This window comes from Sprattus sprattus, assembly GCF_963457725.1.
Source record: "Sprattus sprattus genome assembly, chromosome: 5".
Taxonomy (NCBI): domain Eukaryota; kingdom Metazoa; phylum Chordata; class Actinopteri; order Clupeiformes; family Clupeidae; genus Sprattus; species Sprattus sprattus.
Window position 1 is genome coordinate 31,540,252 of NC_137924.1, and position 19,518 is coordinate 31,559,769.

Here is a 19,518-nt window from a genome sequence, read left to right on the forward strand (position 1 = left end):
AGATGGTAGAGCACGTCTAAGGGTGCTAACCAGACGTGATTCATCAGTCTCCTAGACATTAATACATAAGCTAATTGATTCATCGATTAGGTTTATAAAGACTGGTGACCCTGATTTGACTAGATTAAACTACATGTGTTTGTGAATGTTAAGGCTGATGGTACATCCTGTTCATTTGTATAAACAACCCACACTTCCTTTCCACAGAGGAAGTCCCCTCTCCGACAGACCTTCAGTTCTTCGATGTGTCCGGCTCCAAGATCACCCTCACCTGGGCAGCACCGTCCACTGAGGTGTCGGGTTACCGTGTCTCTGTGGCGCCTGTGGGCGACGACGGGCTGGCTGAGCGAGAGCTCCAGCTGCCAATCACACACAACGCCTACGTGGAGGTGACGCCCCTCATGCCCGGCACGCTCTACCGCTTCTACGTCTTCGCCCTGAAAGGAGACGAGGAGAGCGAACCTCTGGTGGGAGAACAGGCCACCAGTGAGTACAGCAATGGGTTAATTACAGATTCAATATAAGTGTTATATACATTTACGTTTACCGTTATTCCTGGACTATTAAGCGCACCTGAATGTAAGCCGCACCCACTGAATATTTTAAAAATTCTTATTTTGAACATAAATAAGCCGCACTTGTCTATAAGCCGCAGGTGCATACCGGTACATTGAAAACAAATTAACTTTACACAGGCTTTAACGAAACTCGGCATGACAAGAACAGTTAGTAGGCATGCAACGTACTAATATTTTACAAATATATAGCTTATTATAAGTGCTAAACTGAACAATCGAGGATAAGTTAACACGCAGAAAGTGATGTTGCTCAAGAGCAGCATGATGACGATTTGGTTAAAAAGGGGGCACCTCTGTTTGGAACTGGTTTGAGTTCAAAATTCGATCTCGACCATAAAAGAATACAAGACAGTTGTGTCGCCGTGTTGTTTTAGCCAAAGGTGTAAGCACAAGCAACGTAAAACCATCATTCAATTGTCAGCTTGAACATTGTCTATTGTTTATCATATTTCATATTATCATTTTCACACACATAGGTAAGGTACATACAGTTGGCAGTTGCTAGCTTGTGATGAACTCGTATTAATATGTGTGAATATGAACTATTTCATACGAAGTTGCACAGGCACCCTGAGGGCTTATACCCCTTCCCATTATAATTGTATGAGTTAAATCGAGGATACTAGATGACTAGCTATCGTTTTATGCAACTGTAACTCTTCCATTGAAATCGTTTATGCTAAGGTTATTTAAAGTTCCCTTAGCTAGCACAGCCATTCGATAACCAGGAAACACAACTTAAGCTGCAAAGTTTAATTTTTCAAAATCATCTCACCATTGAAAAGCAGTCTTGGGTTCTACGTGATTACAACCACTTGTGGAATGTTAAATGGCTTCACATAGATATCATATAAACATACCTAAGAGAAATAATGGGAAATCGATAGAGCAAGGGCTCACTCTGATATCAATGTCATGTTAGCGAATATTGCTCATGCTTTAGTCTCCGCTCTTTGTCTAAAGCCAAATCTATTCTTGAGGTTCCAACATTTTTCAAAAGCAAGTTGGTTTGAAATGTGAGTTGTCTATCAAGTTATTTTCTGTCCCGTCGTTTGAAGCATACCTTTTAGCTCCGGCATTGATCTCCCATTATTTAACTTTGCACGTTTCGATTTAAAGTCCAGTTTTAGGCTCTCGCACGCCCCCTTCATTTAGGCAGAGTTACTGTTTGCCTCCCCTCAGGCATTAAGCTTGTGAAAGTGGGAAAAATCCATAAATAAGCCGTGTCATTGTATAAGCCGTGAGGTTCAACGCGTGAGAAAAAAGTAGCGGTTTTAGACCGGGAATTACGGTAGTCATTTAGCAGACGCCTTTGAGTACAGCAATGGGTCATGTTCAGTGCAGATACAATATTAATATTATATACATTAAGTCATTTAGCAGACGCCTTTGAGTACAGCAATGGGTCATATAAAGTACAGATACAATATTAGTGTTATATACATTTAGTAATTTAGCAGACCCCCTTGAGTACAGCAATGGGTCATGTTCAGTAAAGATGCAATATTTAGTCATTTAGCAGACGCCTTTATCCAAAGCGACGTACAAAGGAGAGAACAATCAAGCTAGAGACCTAGCGTAACAATAAATACTACTTAACATAATAAATAAAAATAGTGCAGCAATGTAAGTTCTGTAAGTGCGAGTTAAGTACTAGATAGAGGAGAAAGCATTAGAGGAAATCTAAGAAAAGGTAGAGGAAGGAAAGCAAGTTAGGAATATATATATATATATATATATATATATATATATCCATAATCTGGGCATAGTCTCTAGTACCAAAGCATGGCATCAAAGAAATTGCTCAGTATTGAATACAAACTGCACACATTTAATAAGGGTGTTTTATGAAGGAAAAACAAACCTCAGGACCAGGCATCAGTCGTCAATAAACTAGAAAGACAACATAAAAACTATGTTCATTAAAAGGCATCATGTAGTGGAGATGCAGAAGCTGTTACCTGGAAAACCATTCAGGAAGATCATGTGGCTGTTTACATAACTAGTGTCCACGGAAACAGTTCAGGAACAAAAAAGACAGTGGAAACCACAACATTTATACAAGGGCTTGAGGGACACAGAAAGGAGTGGCAAAAACAGGCTGTGTGTGTGTGTGTGTGTGTGTGTGTGTGTGTGTGTGTGTGTGTGTGTGTGTGTGTGTGTGTGTGTGTGTGTGTGTGTGTGTGTGTGTGTGTGTGTGTGTGTGTGTGTGTGTGTGTGTGTGTGTGTGTGTGTGTGTTTGTCCATGTGTCCGTGTGTCCTTGTGTCCAGGGGAACATGCCAGTCACAGACCCTAATGGAAATATGATGGCAGGACACACAGGACAGGAATGACTCAGATGTTATGTTATGTGTCTGTTTAGATTGTGCCACTCCCGTTTTCCCCCTAGAACACAAACTTGGACGCTTTTAGAATGGGTCTTTTGAAGACATGTGCTCGCGTTAACCACATGTTTACACAGTACATTCACAAGTTCCCTGCTGATGGTAGAATAATAACAACATTAACAGTGATGTTCTTTATCGAGGCGTTGGTTTGGCTTCTCTGGCATGCCGTAGCAGTCAGAAACAGCTGCTGTTCACCCCCTCCATAACATCTGCTCAGCTGTCCACACACTGACCACCTCCAACTGTCCTAATATGAGACACATCACCTCACGGAAGTGTAGTGAAGCACAGGTTGTTTAGTTACTCGCTCAATGAGATGTGTTTAACACAGCACTTGTTTACTAACGCACCACTCATTTACTAACGCACCACCCGTCTATTAACACACCCCTCATTTACTATCACACCACTCGTTTACTAACACACCACTCGTCTATTAACGCACCACTCGTTTACTAATGCACCACTCATTTACTATCACACGACTCTTTTACTAATGCACCACTCATTTACTATCACACGACTCTTTTACTAATGCACCACTCGTCTATTAACGCACCACTCGTTTACTAATGCACCACTCGTCTATTAATGCACCACTCGTTTACTAACACACAACTTTTGTAGTAACGCACACCCCGTCAAGTAACACACAACCCCTTAAGTGAAGCACAACCCGTTTAGTAATGCACAACCCTGTTAGTAACGCACTACCTGTTCAGTAAGGCACCACTCTCTCCTTTCCCCCACCCTTCAGAGCCAGACTCCCCCAGCAGTGTCCGTTTCTCTGATGTGACGGAGGACAGCGCTGTGATCCTGTGGGGCCCCCCGCGGGCCCAGATCACCGGCTACCGGCTCTTCCTGGTGGTGGAGGGCTCTAGTCCCAAGCAGCTGCGCATCCCGGCCAGGCTGAACCAGTACACGCTGCTCAACCTGCAGCCCGACACCCACTACACCGCCACACTACACGCTGAGAGGGACAACGTGCTGAGTGAGGGAGCCACCGGAGTGTTCACTACCAGTGAGTTATAAAAACACACACACACACACACACACACACACACTCAGGCAGATCGACAGAAAGACACACACATAACACTCTCTCACACAAACACATGTACTTGCACCTGGGTGAAGTAATGCATATGTACCCTAAGAATGCACACACACACACACACACACACACACACACACACACACACACACACACAGAAACACATGTGATTACCCAGCAACAGGTCACAACAAGATCCAACAAACATGCACAGCAAAGCAAAATGACGTGGAGGGAAATTCTGTTCCCATATGGAATGTATTGATGTGGTCATGTTCATGGTTGATGAATGATGAAGCTGGTCCATTAACCCAGTGCTCTCCTGTCAACCCCCCCCCCCCCTCCTCCTCACCAGCCCAGCCCATGGGTAATGCTCCCCGTTTCACCACAGATGTCACAGACACCTCCATCACCGTCTCCTGGAAACCAGTGCCCAGGGTGGGATACAAGGTACTGCACAGAGGGACGGCCCTTCAGCTTGCACTGTCACAGAGTGTATATGAACATAACTTGTGTTAAACTCTGCCTTCTACTGGCTCTGTGTGGCATTTATTTGTAAGATTTCTGCTTAATGAGCTAGCTGACTAAAGGTAGAGGTACAATTATAAAGTAATTCATTGTTTCGCCACAAACTACTTTTTGTATAAGTGTTTTCAGATGCTTGTCCGATTGTGTGTGTGCATGCGTGCGTGCTTGCGTGCGTGCGTGATATAGTGGTGGAGGTGTGGTGTCGTGAGACTGTCACCTGCATGTCATAAATGTGACCCTGGGAAAAGAATGACCTTTAACCCCATGTTTATGTGCTCTCCACTTTTGTTTCTTTCTCTCTTGTCTTTACATTCTTTCCTCTTTTCTACTACTCTCCTCATTTTCCCTTACTTTCTTGCCGTCCTCTTTACCTCCACTTTCTCACCTCCTTCACTCCCTCTTTCCCTTCTCTCATGCCCCCCCTCACTCTCTCCCCCTCTCTCCCGCCCTCTCTCTCTCTCTCTCTCTCCCGCCCTCTCTCTCTCTCCCACCCTGTCTCTCTCTCCAGCTGACTGTGAGACCCAGTCTGGGAGGTGAGGCACCAAGGGACGTGACCTCAGACTCAGGCACCCTCGCCGTCTCTGGCCTAACCCCCGGGGTGGAGTACTCCTACAGCGTCCAGCCAATCATCAACGGTCACCACCAAGGCAACCCAATCACGCGCCGCATAGTCACACGTAAGTGGACGGGACCTTAGCCCTCATATGGGAGACCATCAGTGGCATCAAGACAACAGGAAATGATTACTTCTATATATGAAATATTCCAATTATTATTATTTTTTTTAGCTTTGTCTCCACCCACTGACCTGAACCTGCAGCCCGATTCCAAGACAGGAGAGTTGACTGTTCAATGGGGAGACACCAATACTCCAGGTGACTCCTCCCTTTCTCCCATCATGAGAGATTTAAATTTTATGGGAAGCTGCAGAAAGAAAACAAATATTGAAGTCCAAATTGATTTGAAGGCTTGTGGAAATCTGACTGAAAATGCATTTAAAAGATCTAAGGTCTAAAAAATAGAACATTGATCTGGGCCATTGTACCAGCTGCATGTGAACATACATAACATAGTCTTCAAGCCTGTTTGTTCAACGGTAAAAATAAATAAATGAATAAATACCCAACCATGTTTCAGACATTACCGGCTACAGAGTGACATGCACACCGACCAATGGGCAGCAAGGCAACTCGGTGGAAGAGTTTGTGAAGGCGGGCCAGACCTCCTGCACCCTGGATAACCTCAGCCCTGGCGTGGAGTACAACGTCAGCGTCGTCACCGTCAAGGATGATATGGAGAGCACGCCCGTTTTTACCACTATCACTCAGGGTGAGCACCTATTCTTGTGACCTTTGACCTTTCAACTATGACCCCTGGACAGAATATTTGTCCACCCAAACCAAGAGTGTGTGTGTGTGTGTTTGTGTGTGTTTGTGGATCAGGTACCTCATGTCAGAATATATTCATCATGTCTTGAGTGATGAGTGTTAACTTTACCAGAGAACATTAAATGTAATCAGAATTATGTTTAATGGAGTGTTCCTGCCGTGGTGTTCTGGTTCTAACTGGTTTCTTGCTAGTACTACTGATGAAGTGATATGGCCACAAAAGTGTAGAGGTACTATGGACATGAGACCTTTTCCCTCTTGTGGTGGTGAATCGTCTGTCATATCGCTGGTTATGTGTGCTTGGTCTTCCATGGTATGGTTACTGTACCATGTGGAAGGTCCCTCTTTCCTCCGTCAGAAGTCACACTCAACAATGACTGTGTGTGTGTGCTTCTCTGTCTTTTTTGTGTGTGTGTGTGTGTCTGTGTTTGTCCATCGCCGTGTGTGTGTGTGTGTGTGTGTGTGTGTGTGTCTGTGGGCCATCCGCCCTTCCTCTCACCCCTTCCATACTAAACCCGCTCAGAAATCCCCACGCTAACGGACCTTGATTTTGTTGACGTCACCGACTCCACCATCGGCCTGAGCTGGAGCCCTCTCAACTTCACCACGGTAACGGGCTATCGTATCACCGTGGTAGCGGCAGGGGACAGCGTTCCCATCTTCGAGGACATGGTGGAGCCCACCACAGGCTACTACACCGTCTACGGCCTGGAGCCCGGCATCGATTATGACATCACTGTCGTCACGGTGACGGAGAGCGGCGAGAGCGAGCCTACCACGCTGACACAGCAGACTGGTAAGTGGGGCTCGGAGGAGGGGGGGGGGTTTAATGGGGGCGTTTAATGGGTTCATGTTGGGGTACGGAGAGGTTTTTAGGGAGTGCTAAGGAAGGATGGACACGGAATACTGGGCTTCCTCAGGCTCAGGCATGTTTGCTTGGCAACGGATGTGTGGGAAATGTGTGGAGAATGGCCTTTAAAATTGACCCAGATTTTCCACCAGATGTCTCCTCACTCTCCTCGGTTTGATTTAATCTGACCTAAGAAACTTTGATATAATCATTTTGTAACAGTCAGACTGCTCTCAGTTGTCCAATTCTGACCACACGCACACACGCACACACACACACACACACACACACACACACACTCAAACACACATACAGACATGCTGACATACATACGCACACATATGCGTGCACACAGCCACGCATGCTTGCCCAAACGCACACACACACACACACTGAAATGTGTGATGTCATTGTTCTGCATGCACACAGCCACACATGCTCGCTCTCTCTCACACACACACACACACACACACACACACACACACACTGTAATGTGTTGTCATTGTTCTGGATCCGTGTTCATTGGCTGATAGCTATTTGAGCGGGGAAGGCTGTGAGATGGAGCCAACTTGTAACTTTTCTAATCACCATCAGTTATCAGTGCTGTGGGGTCCTTGTGCTGGGTAGACACACGGTCTCTATCTCTCTCTTTTTCTCTCTCTCTCTCTCTCTCTCTCTCTCTCTCTCTCTCTCTCTGTCTCTCTCTCTTTCTCCCCCTCTCTCAAACTCTTTCTCATTTACTTTCTCTCTCTCTCTCTCTCTCTCTCTCTCTCTCTCTCTCTGTCTGTCTGTCTCCCTCTTTCATTCTTTTTTTAATGTCTTTTTCATACTTTCCCTTCTTTCTTTCTTTCTTGTTAGTCTTTGTTTCTTTTTCTCCAAGTTTCACCCTCCATTTTTGTGTCTATCCCCTTTTCACTTTCTGTGTGTGTGTGTGTGTGAGGGAGAGAGAGAGAGAGAATGTATGAGAGACCAGAAACCTGCTGGAGAGGAAAGAAGTGAAATGGGAGACCTGCATATGGTTTTAATCTGAGCCCTGTGTGTGTTTGTGTGCTATGTATGTATGTGTCTGCGCGCATGTGTGTGTGTGTGTGTGTGTGTGTGTGTGTGTGTGTGTGTGTGTGTGTATTCTGGTTTCAAGACCAGCTGGCAGCAGGCTCTCAAGTATTAATTTGTTTCATCTCTTTCTTAGTGGCGCTTCTAAAGCAGTAGCCCATTTTCTCTCATCTGTACACCCCCACCCCCCCTCCCCCTCTCCTTTCTGCTTACAGGATGTTCACTCCTTCAGTGACTCCCATTCACCTACGTTTTTTTTAGTTTTTTTAGTTTTTTTTAAATGGCCATACATTCTGTGTGTTGGCCTTTTTTATAACAATCCTGCATTTGGAATAACCTCGACCATCCAACCCCAGTGTTGACTTAATATTACTCCAGTTAGTGTTCAGTTTGTGTTACCGTAATGTATATATTCATTGTGTTTGCTTACCACTAAAAAACAGACAGAGGAAGCCATCTCCACCATGGAAATCTAACCCTGAGGTGTCCATTAGCAGGCCTAGTGTGATTTGTTAGCTTACTCTTTGTATTTCTCCCTGTCTTTTTTTCCTTTTTCTTCTTCCCCCTTTCCCCACCTCCTCCAGCGGTCCCGGCCCCCACAGGTCTGGGCTTCGGTGATGTCACCCCCGAGAGCATGCTGGTGTCGTGGACGGCCCCTGTGGTCCCCAACCCTGTGGACATTAACCGCTTTATCGTGCGATACCACCCCATCGACAGCGACGACGACACCACCGAGCGCAGTGTGAGCGCAGCCTTCAACAGTCTGGTTCTGCGCGGTAAGAGAACCTCGGTTCCCCTTTCCTCAAAGTCAGGATGGGACTGTTTTGTTTTCTAATAATTCAGCTTGTCAGCAGTCTCACATCCAGTTTTGCATAACTGTGCCATGGTGTACGATTGTGTATATATACACACACACACACACACACACACACACACACACACACACACACACACACCACATGAAACCTGAAAGGAGTTCACACACGCTCTAATGTGGCTGTATGTCTTCTAGACCTCCTTCCCAACACGGAGTACCTGGTGAGTGTGGTGTGTGTCTACGAGCAACGGGAAAGCTCTCCTCTGGTCGGCACTCAGAAAACACGTGAGTTTGACTTATGGGAATGAAGAGATTTGGTCAAGTATTCGTTTTCAAAATGCTCTATGCCAGATAAGTACTTAACCCAACAGGGTTGCAGATAAATCTAACAAATGAATGTCACACTCTTACATCCTCATGTACTTGTATTGGCATTTGTCTAAAACCAGGAACAGAAAAAATGAATAAAACTTTCTCTCTTTCTCTCTCTCTCTCTCTCTCTTTCTTTCTCTCTCTCTCTCTCTCTCTCTCTCTCTCTCTCTCTCTCTCTCTCTCTCTCTCTCTCTCTCTCTCTCTCTCTCTCTCTCTCTCTCTCCCTTCTGCAGTCCTGGACACCCCCACCGGCCTGCGTTTTTCCGAACTTTCCACCAGCTCCTTCACGGTGCACTGGCAGGCCCCGCGGGCGGCTATCACCGGCTACCGGCTGCGCTACCAGATGGTGCGTGGCGGCCGGGCCAAGGATGAGCGGCTGCCGCCCTCACGGAGCCACTTCACCCTGACGGGCCTCAGCCCTGAGACCGACTACAGCATCAGCGTCTACGCCGTCAACGGAGTGCAGGAGAGCCAGCCTCTCTCTGGACAGCAAGCCACAAGTACGGCGCCAGATTGGTTGATTTAGGGAGCAAGGCGGGAAAGTGGGACAGGCTTATATACAAGGAGGACACCCGATTGGATGATTTAGACATGAAGAGGGGGAAAGGGACATTCTCATTTACCAATGGGATACCAGTTTGATTCATTTAAGACATGCATGGTTAAGGGGACACATTTATACGCTAGTATAACTCACTATTAATTTGGACACACCTCACTCCTCACTGACCATAGCTGCTGTTGGGTTGGCTACACACTGTCTATTGGGCGATGATACGCCTATGTATCCACAAATGAAAACAGTATATTTTGTTTCTTTGCACCCTAGTCTCTGACGCCCCCACTGACCTGGAGGTGACCACCTCCTCCCCTTCCAGCATCACCATCCGCTGGGACGCCCCCTCCTCAGTCACCGTCAGATACTACAGGATCACCCATGGAGAGAGCGGTGAGAATGGTGATATTTTCAGTCCGACTTTTATTTATGCTGTGCTTTGCTACATACATTTGCATACAGTCTGTTTAGTCTTTCAGCAAATAATTTCATCCAAATTGACGTAAAGGCAAAATACAATACAAAACGTTACCGGTAATGTATCATTAGGAAGCACATAGAGTCTTTTGTGTAGCCCTATCTACTGATGTTGTTGCTTTCCAGTTCATTCTTTCTGGGATGTTTGAATTAGTTAACTAGCACTAGTAGAATAGCCCACATCGTTCCTTCAGAATTAAATCAGGCAGTGAAGGCAGAACAGCATTGCTCCAGTGGTAACATAACAAACGCAGAATTTGGTCTGTAATTTGGAGAGGTGGTCCTGGATTCTTCATTCATCTAAAGCAAACACACCAAATACCTCTCCATATGGGCTTTTCTCTGTGCCCCTCCCGATCTCTAAATTACTTTCCCCTCTTCTGTGTTCAGGGGGCGAAAGCCAGCCTAAGGAGTTCACTGTCCCCGGCACCCAGTCCTCCGCCACCATCACCGACCTGAGGCCGGGGACTGACTACACCGTTACCGTGTACGCCGTCACCGGGAGAGGGGACAGCCCCGCCTCCAGCACCCCCATCTCCGTCAGACACAAGACAGGTGAGAGTTCACATAGGTCAGGCAGGGGCCAATCAGAAACATCACCTATCTACATCACACACCACACAGGTGAGAGTTCACACAGGTCCACAATCAGAAACCTCACCTGTCTACACCACACACAAGACAGGTGAGACTTCACAGAGATGTGCAGACAGGCACAGGTAAATTGGAACCCAAACCTGTCTGTATGACACGTGAGACATAGCTGTGTAGCCCTGGCATACAGTATGTGTCACACCTGACGAACCTTTGGGCAGGTGGGCAGACTAGCACAGGTAAATGTGATGGGAGTTACAGACATGAAGTCATATGGTGGTTATGAGGGCCCTGCCGGTCGTGTTCATGTCACACACAACACCGTTAAATCAGTACCAGGTGTATGAGGCTTTCCTCCACCTCTACGGCACACACTGGTGTCATTGTCATCGCCCAGAGAAGCCTGTTTAATTACATGACCGGTGTTCACCAACGTCAAACATACGAAGGCTGTGTGTGTGCTGAACAGCAGGACTCCTTTTTTCTCTTGGTTTCAATAATGAGCTGTCTTGTGGGTTTGAAAATGCATTTGTTGATAAGGGGTTATGTAAGGAGATTTGAAGTGTATATCTGACAAGTCATGTTTTTTTTCTCCCTCTCTCTCTCGCTCCCTCTATATCTATCTCTCTCTTTGTCTCTGTCTCTCTCTGCAGAGATCGAGTCTCCCTCTGAGATGGAGGTGACCGATGTAAAGGACAGTACCATCACGGTGCGCTGGACCCCGGCTGTGGGCCCCGTCACTGGGTACAGGGTCACTGGGGTCCCCCGTAATGGCCAGGGCCCCTCCTTCACAGAGACAGTTGCTCCAGGTGAGACCCTAAAACCCCATGTGTTCCTGCAGCTGAAGGAAGCAAAGTCTTATGTTTTATGTCACTTTGAGCCTGAAAGTCTAAATAGTCAATTAACAAAAAACACTGTATTAAGAAGCTGTTTCAAAAATCTTGATGATAAAATGTTGGGTATGCAAAAGTAAATTAATATAAAAAAAACATATACATAATCACGGTATCTTGATTGTGGACTTAATGGATTTGTGTTCCAGTTAGTGGGTTTCAAACTGCATTTAAGCTTTCTCTATTGACATAAAGGTTTGGATATACCTCTTCAGGCAAGCCAGAATTCGAAAGCCCTGAAGTGAAAAGGCATGTCCGCTTTGAAAAAGAATTACATTTGGCTCTTCACGGAATGAGGGTCAACGTATGTTGCACCCCGACAAACCCAGGACTGTTGGTAGCCTTCCTGATGTGCCCGTGTTTTATTTCTATCAATATGGTGGAAATGTTTAGAGGTCAATTATAATTTGTAGGATCATCAAATAAACACATTGTTTGCTGTTCAGGCCCTGGGCTCAGTAAAGCGCTGTTGCAATTTTATTGATTTGTCGCAATATAAATCAAATCAAATTGAACTGAATTGTTCATCTTTTGTCACTGTAGACCAGACTGAGATGACATTCTCCGGCCTGATGCCCACTATGGAGTACGTGTTGAGTGTGTACGCTCTGGGACAAGATGGAGAGAGCCCTCCGCTCGTGGAGACTGTCGTCACCAGTGAGTATATTAATAAAGCACATCCCATTTACAGACAGCTCATAATCAATAATATAGCACCTTATAGACACTAGGTAAACAGGGCGCAACTGGTTCACAAGCTGTTCAAAGCAGGTCTTTGGTTGTTTATAAGCATGTACGCAGTGTTAAAAGCTATTCAGATGTACCTGAAGCAGTTAGTATGCATATGTATCCCCCATTTTTCCAAAATCCCGAATCACCATACCAGTGTTCCTTTGGTGGCACTGATGGCTTAGTTTTGAATGTCCACCCCTTGACCTCTTATCACAATTTATGTTTCTGCGTCTTTTAGCCGTGGACCGGCCAAAGGACCTGACCTTCTCGGAGGTGGAGGCCACGTCCCTGCGCATCAGCTGGGAGAGCCCCGACGGCCACGTGAGCTCCTACCGAGTTACCTACTCCAGCCCAGAGGGGGGCGAGAGAGTGCTGTTCCCATCGCCGCGTGGAGAGGAGGAGTCCGCGCTGATCCAGGGCCTGCGCCCCGGCACTGAGTACACGGTCAAGGTCATCGCCCTGCACGACCTCACACCCAGCCCGCCACTGGTGGGGACGCAGGCAACAGGTAAGAATGGACACATCATGTGTGTGTGTGTGTGTGTGAGAAAAACATTACATTTTAATGTATCTAGTTGCCCCTGAAGGCACTCAGTATCGTGTTCAGTCTTTCCTCAGTTGTCTTTGTGTTAGCGTAGTCTTCAGTTACATTTTTACTTCAAAATACTTCACAATTTTATCTTAACTTCTCCATCCCACACTTGACTTACTACCTACTTTCTCCGTTCAAACTGTCTCCGAAGACTAACCTACATTTAAGTATTTTTTCATTCTAGTGAATCATTTCCATCACATGCTTTTTATACCATCTGATTTCCTAGTAATTACATGGAGAAGTCACGAATCTGGTACACATACACACGGGCAGCTAAACCTTCAACTGCTTCCATCTCTCATGTATGTGTGTGTCCTCTCTTTTTTTCTCTCTCTCTCTCTCTCTCTCTCAATCTGGCTGTATCTCTCTCTCTCTCCCTCCCTCCCTCAATCTTTCTCTCTCTCTCTCTGTCTCTCTTTCTCTCTCTCTGTCTCTCTCTCCCTCTCTCTCTCTCCAACCGTAGCCATCCCCTCCCCCACCAGCCTTGAGTTCTCCCAAGTGGGCCCGTCGTCCTTCACCATCACCTGGCGTTCCCCCAGCGCCCAGCTGACCGGCTACCGAGTGGTCATCAACCCCACCAGCAAGAGCGGCCCCACCAAAGAGATCAACCTGGCCCCCGACTCCACCCAGGTCCACGTGCCCGGCCTCATGGTAGGTCTCCACCCATCTCTCTCTCCTGTCTCTCTCTCTCTCTCTCTCTCTCTCTCTCTCTCTCTGTACTCTCTCTCTCCTCTCTCTCTCTCCCTCTCTCTCTGTACTCTCTCTCTGTACTCTCTTCCCTCTCTCTCTCTATCTCTCCCTCCCTCTCTCTTCTCTCTCTCTATCTCTCCTGTCTCTCTTCTCTCCTCCCTCTCTCTTTCTTATCTCTCTCTCTCTCTCCCTCTCTTCTCTCTCTCTCTCTCTCCCTCCCTCTTTTCCAATTCCTTAGAGTGTCCGCAGAGAGAAGTGGGTCCTAATGGGAATCTACATGCTAGAGCAGGAGGCTAGAAGTGCAAACAGAAAACAGAAAAGACAGGGGGCACTGCAGTGGCACACAAAGAGAAAAACACTTCATTCACTTGTTTGAAAAGGTACTTTGGGAAGCTTAGTGATGGGTAGAGTTTGTTTAGGAGGATACAGAGGGGAACTGAGGCTTTACTGCTTAGTTCCTTAAAATAAAAAGTGGCTACAGAGTTTATGAGGGTAAAATTACAACATGTCGATTTTAAATTTGGAATCAAGGGTTGTTTGAAAAACTGACATCATCTTTTGTGAGCGAGATGGTTTCCTCGGTTGTCTAGTCTACCATTTTCGGCTTAGTTTGTCTGCAACTCGCTCCGTTTCAATAACACTCACCAGCCAAGCAGCTGTGTGTGTTGGCAGGGAATTAATTTACAGTGACATCATTCAAAAATGTTCTAGAATATTCATCAAGAATTGTGAAAATGTTCTCCCATCAAATTTCTGTGAAGAATGCTAGAATGTTCACGGTTCTAGAATGTTAGATTTCGACCACTGCGTCTACAGCTGTGCTCTGGTTCCAGGTCTGTGTGTGTGTGTGTGTGTGTGTGTGTGTGTGTGTGTGTGTGTGTGTGTGTGTGTGTGTGTGTGTGTGTGTGTGTGTGTGTGTGTGTGTGTTGGCTTGTGGGCCATGGGGCAGCCGTAATGAAAGCCCTCTCGCTGCAGCTGTGTGTGTGTGTGTGACTGTGGCCAGAGAGCACATGGCTTAGGGCCTGCCTCTCTGCTGTGCTCCGCTCCGCTTAAGCCACATGTAAACTCCCCCCAGGCTAGCGAGCTCTGGCCGCACAGAGGCCCATGTATAGCTGCCCTGTCATTTTCCGTTATTGCGTGTCTAACACACACCATCAAAGAGCACTCTCTCCAGCAGATGCAACCAGAACAGCAGCTTTGGAGGGGAATGCCATGTGGTATTGTGTGTCTCAGCTGTCTCTCTAACTCTCTCTCTCTCTCTCTCTCTCTCTCTCTCTCTCTCTCTCTCTCTTTCTCTCTGTGTAGGTGGCCACTGCTTATGAAGTTCAGGTGTACGCTCTGAAGAACTCCCTCACCAGCCGTCCTCTTAAGGGAGAGCTCTCCACTCTGGACAGTGAGTCATCTAAAGCATCTCTCTCTCTCTCATACACACACGCACACACACACACACACACACACACACACACACACACACACACACACAGTCCAACAGAAACCACTCAGTGAGTGTACGGTTAAAATCCAGACACACACACTCACACACAATTTCTGCTTTTATTCTGTTGTGTTCTGTAAATATTATGTAAAGTCCAGTGAATGAATAGACAGAGGGATGGAGTGAAACGTAATGAAAGATGAGATATTAAGTGGTCAGTGCTCCTAGCCTCAGCGTTGTGTGTTTCCTCCTCATCAGACATTAGCCCTCCGCGTCGCGTGCGCATCTCTGGGGTGAAGGACTCCTCCATCAGCCTCACCTGGCGCTCCAAGACCGACGCCATCTCCGGCTTCCTGGTGGAGGCCATTCCCAGCACAGAGGGCGAGAGCACCATCCAGAGATCCATCCCTCCAGAGGCACGTGGATACACCATCACAGGTATGATCACACACACAGACATACCCACACACAGAGAGACGCACAGAGAGACGCACAGAGAGACGCACAGAGAGACGCACAGAGAGACGCACAGAAAGACGCACAGAGAGACGCACAGAGAGACGCACAGAGAGACACACAGAGAGACACACAGAGAGGCACACACACAGACACACACACAGACACACACACAGACACACACAGACATACCCACACACACAGAGAGACACACAGAGAGACACACAGAGAGACACACACACACATCCACAGACACAGACATACACAATCATCTGCATTCACTCCGATCACAGGAAAAACTTGTGTTTTTAAATATCCAGTTGCAGGAAACTCAGGACTTCCTGATTTCTTTAAAAGTGTGGTTATTCCAAAATCGCCATCCCTTTGCCATGTACATAATCTATATTATATATGATCTATATTTCTCCTCTCAGGTCTGCTGCCTGGCACCACCTACAACATTAACATCTACACACTGAGTGGAAACGGACGCAGTGAACCCTTCCGCCTGACGGCCACCACAAGTAAGTGTCTCCCTCTCTCACTCACACACACACGCACACACACACACACACACACACTTGCACACAATTACTACATTCATGCCCATCTCTTAATTTCGATGTTAAGCTTTACTGTCAAGAATTATCGTGTTAGAGACAGTAAAATCAGAAATCAATCAATAAAAAGCAATTGAATGATGTAAAAAACCCAATGAAATTGAAAAAGAATAGGAATTATAGAATTAATTCTCTCTCTCTCTCTCTCTCTCTCTCTCTCCCTCTCTCCCTCTCTCTCAGCCAAGCCAGTGATTAACCCCCCCACCAGTATCCACTTCACGTCCCTGACCCCCAGCAGCATCTCCTTCAGCTGGGAGCCCCCCCGCAGCCCCATCAGCGGGTACTACATCACTTACGAGGAGGCGGGCCGCGTGCCCAGAGAGCTGCTGCCCAGGGTGCCATCCACACGCTCCGTCGCCACCATCACTGGTAGGGTGCCACTGTGGAACATGGATGTGTGTGTTCGGTGTTTTGAGGAGTGTGTGTGCGTGTTAATACCTGTGATGGTGTATCGCCATGGTGTTAGTGGTGTCTGTGTCTGTGTCTGTGTCTGTGTGTGTGTGTGTGTGTCTGTGTCTGTGTCTGTGTCTGTGTCTGTGTCTGTCACATCCAATTCTCTATATATTTGCCTGTCATCTTATTTTTAAATTGTCTGGTTTTGTGTCTCTAGTATATCTGTCAACAATCAAAGATTGTTGCTGAAGTGTTGACTTGGTGGTGTTTGTAGGTTTGAAACCAGGCACTGAGTACATCATCAAAATTGTGGCCCTTCAGAACTCCCAGAGAAGCACGCCTCTAGTGGGCAAAGCTACAACTCGTAAGTACTGTCTCTCTGTATCCATCCCTGTGTCCCTGTTAGTACTCTCTCTCTCTGTATACTTCCCTGTATCCATGATAGTACTCTCTCTCTGTATCCATCCCTGTGTCCCTGATAGTACTCGCTCTCAACATCCTCTGATACATTTGTGTAGGTCCAGTCACTTGTGTAACACGTCCTGGGTATTGTGTGTTTCACTTGTTTTGCCTTTTTTTAAATGAATACTCCCAGGCCAACCATCAATGCTAAAGCTAAATTCAGCTTTCCCTGTGCTTTTTGCCACCATGCGCTACCTTTTGAACATAGAAGTTCAAAAGGAAACACATTAAAATTCATGAAGGTGTAAAATCCATCACTCAAAATCAAAGGCCAGCTAAGCTTTGCTGCTATTTACTCACAGAGGGCTCCCTCTGCTGGCCAAGTCATGCAACAGCACCTTAACATCCCTCTCTCTTTTCACTCTCTCTATTCTTATCTTCTCTTTTCTTCTCTCTATCTCTTTTCGTTCATCCCTGACTCCTCTCTCTCCCTCTCTCTCTCTCTCTCTCTCGCTCTCTCTCTTTCCCTCTCTCTCCCTCTCTCACTCTTAACACGCTCGCTCCTCCTCCTGCTCCTGTTCCTCTTCTTCCCCCGGTCTGCTCCTTCAGAGGTGGAGTCCCCCCCCATGCTTGTGCCCCAGCTGCCCCTTCCCCACCGGCCCGGCCCCTCCGTCCTGGATGTGCCCGACGAGGAGGGAACCAACTTCAACAGCAACCATGTGCACCTGGTGGGACCAAATAACCGCGACACGCTTGGGCAGCAGGGCCAGCACATCTACACCGAGTACCAGAGCCTCGGCCCCAACGAGCAGGGCCAGGTCCTGGGGCCCCAGCAGCGCGAGCCCCTGGTCTACATCCCGCGCCCGGGGCCCGACGGGGTCAGGGTGCCGGTGGTGAAGGTGAGCGAGGGGCCCCTGCCGGGCCTGGCGTTCGGTTTTCCTGACAACGAGACGGGCTGGATGCCACAGGAGGCGCAGACGCACACCACCATCACCTGGCAACCAGTTGCGCAGACGGATGAGTACGTGGTGACCTGCAGCCCTCTGGTGGAGACCACTGAGAAGACCTTCCAGGTGAGGAGCCGCAGGAACACACACACACACACACACACACACACACACACACACACACACAGGTACACATGCATGGATACACTAGCAGACATCTGTATACACACACACACACACACACACACACTCTCTCACACACACACACACACACACACACACACGAAGGCCCACACACATTAGCAGAGATTTGTATATACACACACACACACTCACATTAGCAGAGGTCTGTAACACACACACACACACACACACACTATGGAATTAGGTTTCATTTAATTTGATTTAATTTGAGTGTCCTGTTCTGCAGTCACTGTAATTACTGGGTACAGTGCAGGGTCCAGGGATAGTTGTAAAGCTTGTCTCTCCCCCGTAGATGCGTCTGCCCGGCTCCTCGAGCAGTGCCACCCTGATCGGCCTCACCCCTGGAGCCTCCTACAGTGTGCTGGTGGAGGCGCTGGATGGGGCTCAGAAGAATACGGTGCTGGAGAAGGTCATCACCGTCGGCAACACTGGTAAAGTCTCCCCAGGAGGTCACAGGCATTTAGCATCTCCTCCCCTGTGTGTTGGTGTGTCATCATGAACACTCCAGGTCTTTTATGTATCCATGGATTCCGCTTTATGGGTTAAGAGGTCAAACTCATCTGGGTTCTGTAATTTATTGCATGTGTGCAAGTTTGTTAGGTGGTGTATTATGATCTACATCACATTATCATTAATTATATTTTAATATGGAAATTGAGTTCCTCTGAATGACTTTATTGATGAGACAGATATGCATAGTGTGGTGGCCCAGAGGTGCCAATAATTCTTCCCGTTTCTCCTGCATTCCTGTAAACCCTCTATTGTTTTTCCTCCCTTCAGTTCCAGGGTCGATCCCGGTGAGCAGGGACGCGTGCTACGACACGTTCACGGCCACGCACCACGAGGCGGGCGAGGAGTGGGAGCGCATGTCGGAGACGGGCTTCAAGCTGTGGTGCAGGTGCCTGGGCCTGGGCAGTGGCCATTTCAGATGCGATTCATCCAGTGAGTGAATGAACGAATGACTGTGGGCTGGCCACCAATACGCCATGCCACCCGTGAAGTTAGCAGCCGACTCCACATCCTGCCTATCCCTGCCATATATGGGCCTTTCCCTGCCATATCTGGGCCTATCCCTGGGCCAGGACTAGAGCCAATGTGGAGTCTGCTGCTAACTGGGGTGCCATGCTTCTTAACAGCTCCAAACACACCAGCAGCGCTACTCTAGCATGGGCAGAAAGGTAGAGACTGCAGAAACACTTCAAATGATGAGAGCTAAAGTTAATTTAGATTGAATGTTTTGTAATTGATCAGGACTAGGAAGCCTAGAAGGCACTATGGAGGGTTAATAGTAGCCTAGTTACCAAAAAACACTTTCAATTACTACCATTCATTGTAGATCTATAATGGTCTGTTTGGTGAGTGCAATTACTTCCATTCATTTAGCTGTTTGTAGATCTAGAAAGGTCTGTTTGGTGAGTGCATGTAGTCCGTGTAGCTGCCCATGCTAGCTCCTCTGTGCCATGTTTGTACGGTTGTGATCCTCAAACATGGCTGCC

The 19,518-nt window shown here is 47.2% G+C and overlaps 2 protein-coding genes across 3 annotated transcripts in view; both read left to right on the top strand.

Annotated features, from left to right (window-relative positions):
* Positions 1-19,518, top strand: part of LOC308366131 (E3 ubiquitin-protein ligase TRIM35-like) — a gene marked incomplete at both ends in the record, with an annotated part of 185,644 nt that overhangs the window by 119,748 nt on the left and 46,378 nt on the right. The window lies entirely within an intron of this gene.
* The window catches only part of fn1a (fibronectin 1a), a 42,455-nt gene that overhangs the window by 19,909 nt on the left and 3,028 nt on the right, over positions 1-19,518 (top strand). The window contains exons 19-42 of one of the 2 annotated variants that reach the window (XM_080839307.1): positions 208-486; positions 3,724-3,987; positions 4,376-4,470; positions 5,057-5,225; positions 5,337-5,423; positions 5,686-5,877; positions 6,460-6,732; positions 8,424-8,615; positions 8,852-8,941; positions 9,262-9,528; positions 9,858-9,986; positions 10,452-10,616; positions 11,309-11,464; positions 12,092-12,205; positions 12,519-12,788; positions 13,339-13,526; positions 14,871-14,958; positions 15,259-15,438; positions 15,891-15,980; positions 16,257-16,445; positions 16,744-16,833; positions 17,481-17,944; positions 18,315-18,453; positions 18,803-18,964. In XM_080839307.1, the coding sequence (XP_080695433.1) occupies positions 208-486; positions 3,724-3,987; positions 4,376-4,470; positions 5,057-5,225; positions 5,337-5,423; positions 5,686-5,877; positions 6,460-6,732; positions 8,424-8,615; positions 8,852-8,941; positions 9,262-9,528; positions 9,858-9,986; positions 10,452-10,616; positions 11,309-11,464; positions 12,092-12,205; positions 12,519-12,788; positions 13,339-13,526; positions 14,871-14,958; positions 15,259-15,438; positions 15,891-15,980; positions 16,257-16,445; positions 16,744-16,833; positions 17,481-17,944; positions 18,315-18,453; positions 18,803-18,964 (4,332 nt within the window). The remainder of the gene's footprint in view (positions 1-207; positions 487-3,723; positions 3,988-4,375; positions 4,471-5,056; positions 5,226-5,336; positions 5,424-5,685; positions 5,878-6,459; positions 6,733-8,423; positions 8,616-8,851; positions 8,942-9,261; positions 9,529-9,857; positions 9,987-10,451; positions 10,617-11,308; positions 11,465-12,091; positions 12,206-12,518; positions 12,789-13,338; positions 13,527-14,870; positions 14,959-15,258; positions 15,439-15,890; positions 15,981-16,256; positions 16,446-16,743; positions 16,834-17,480; positions 17,945-18,314; positions 18,454-18,802; positions 18,965-19,518) is intronic. The other variant, XM_080839308.1, reaches the window with a different exon arrangement.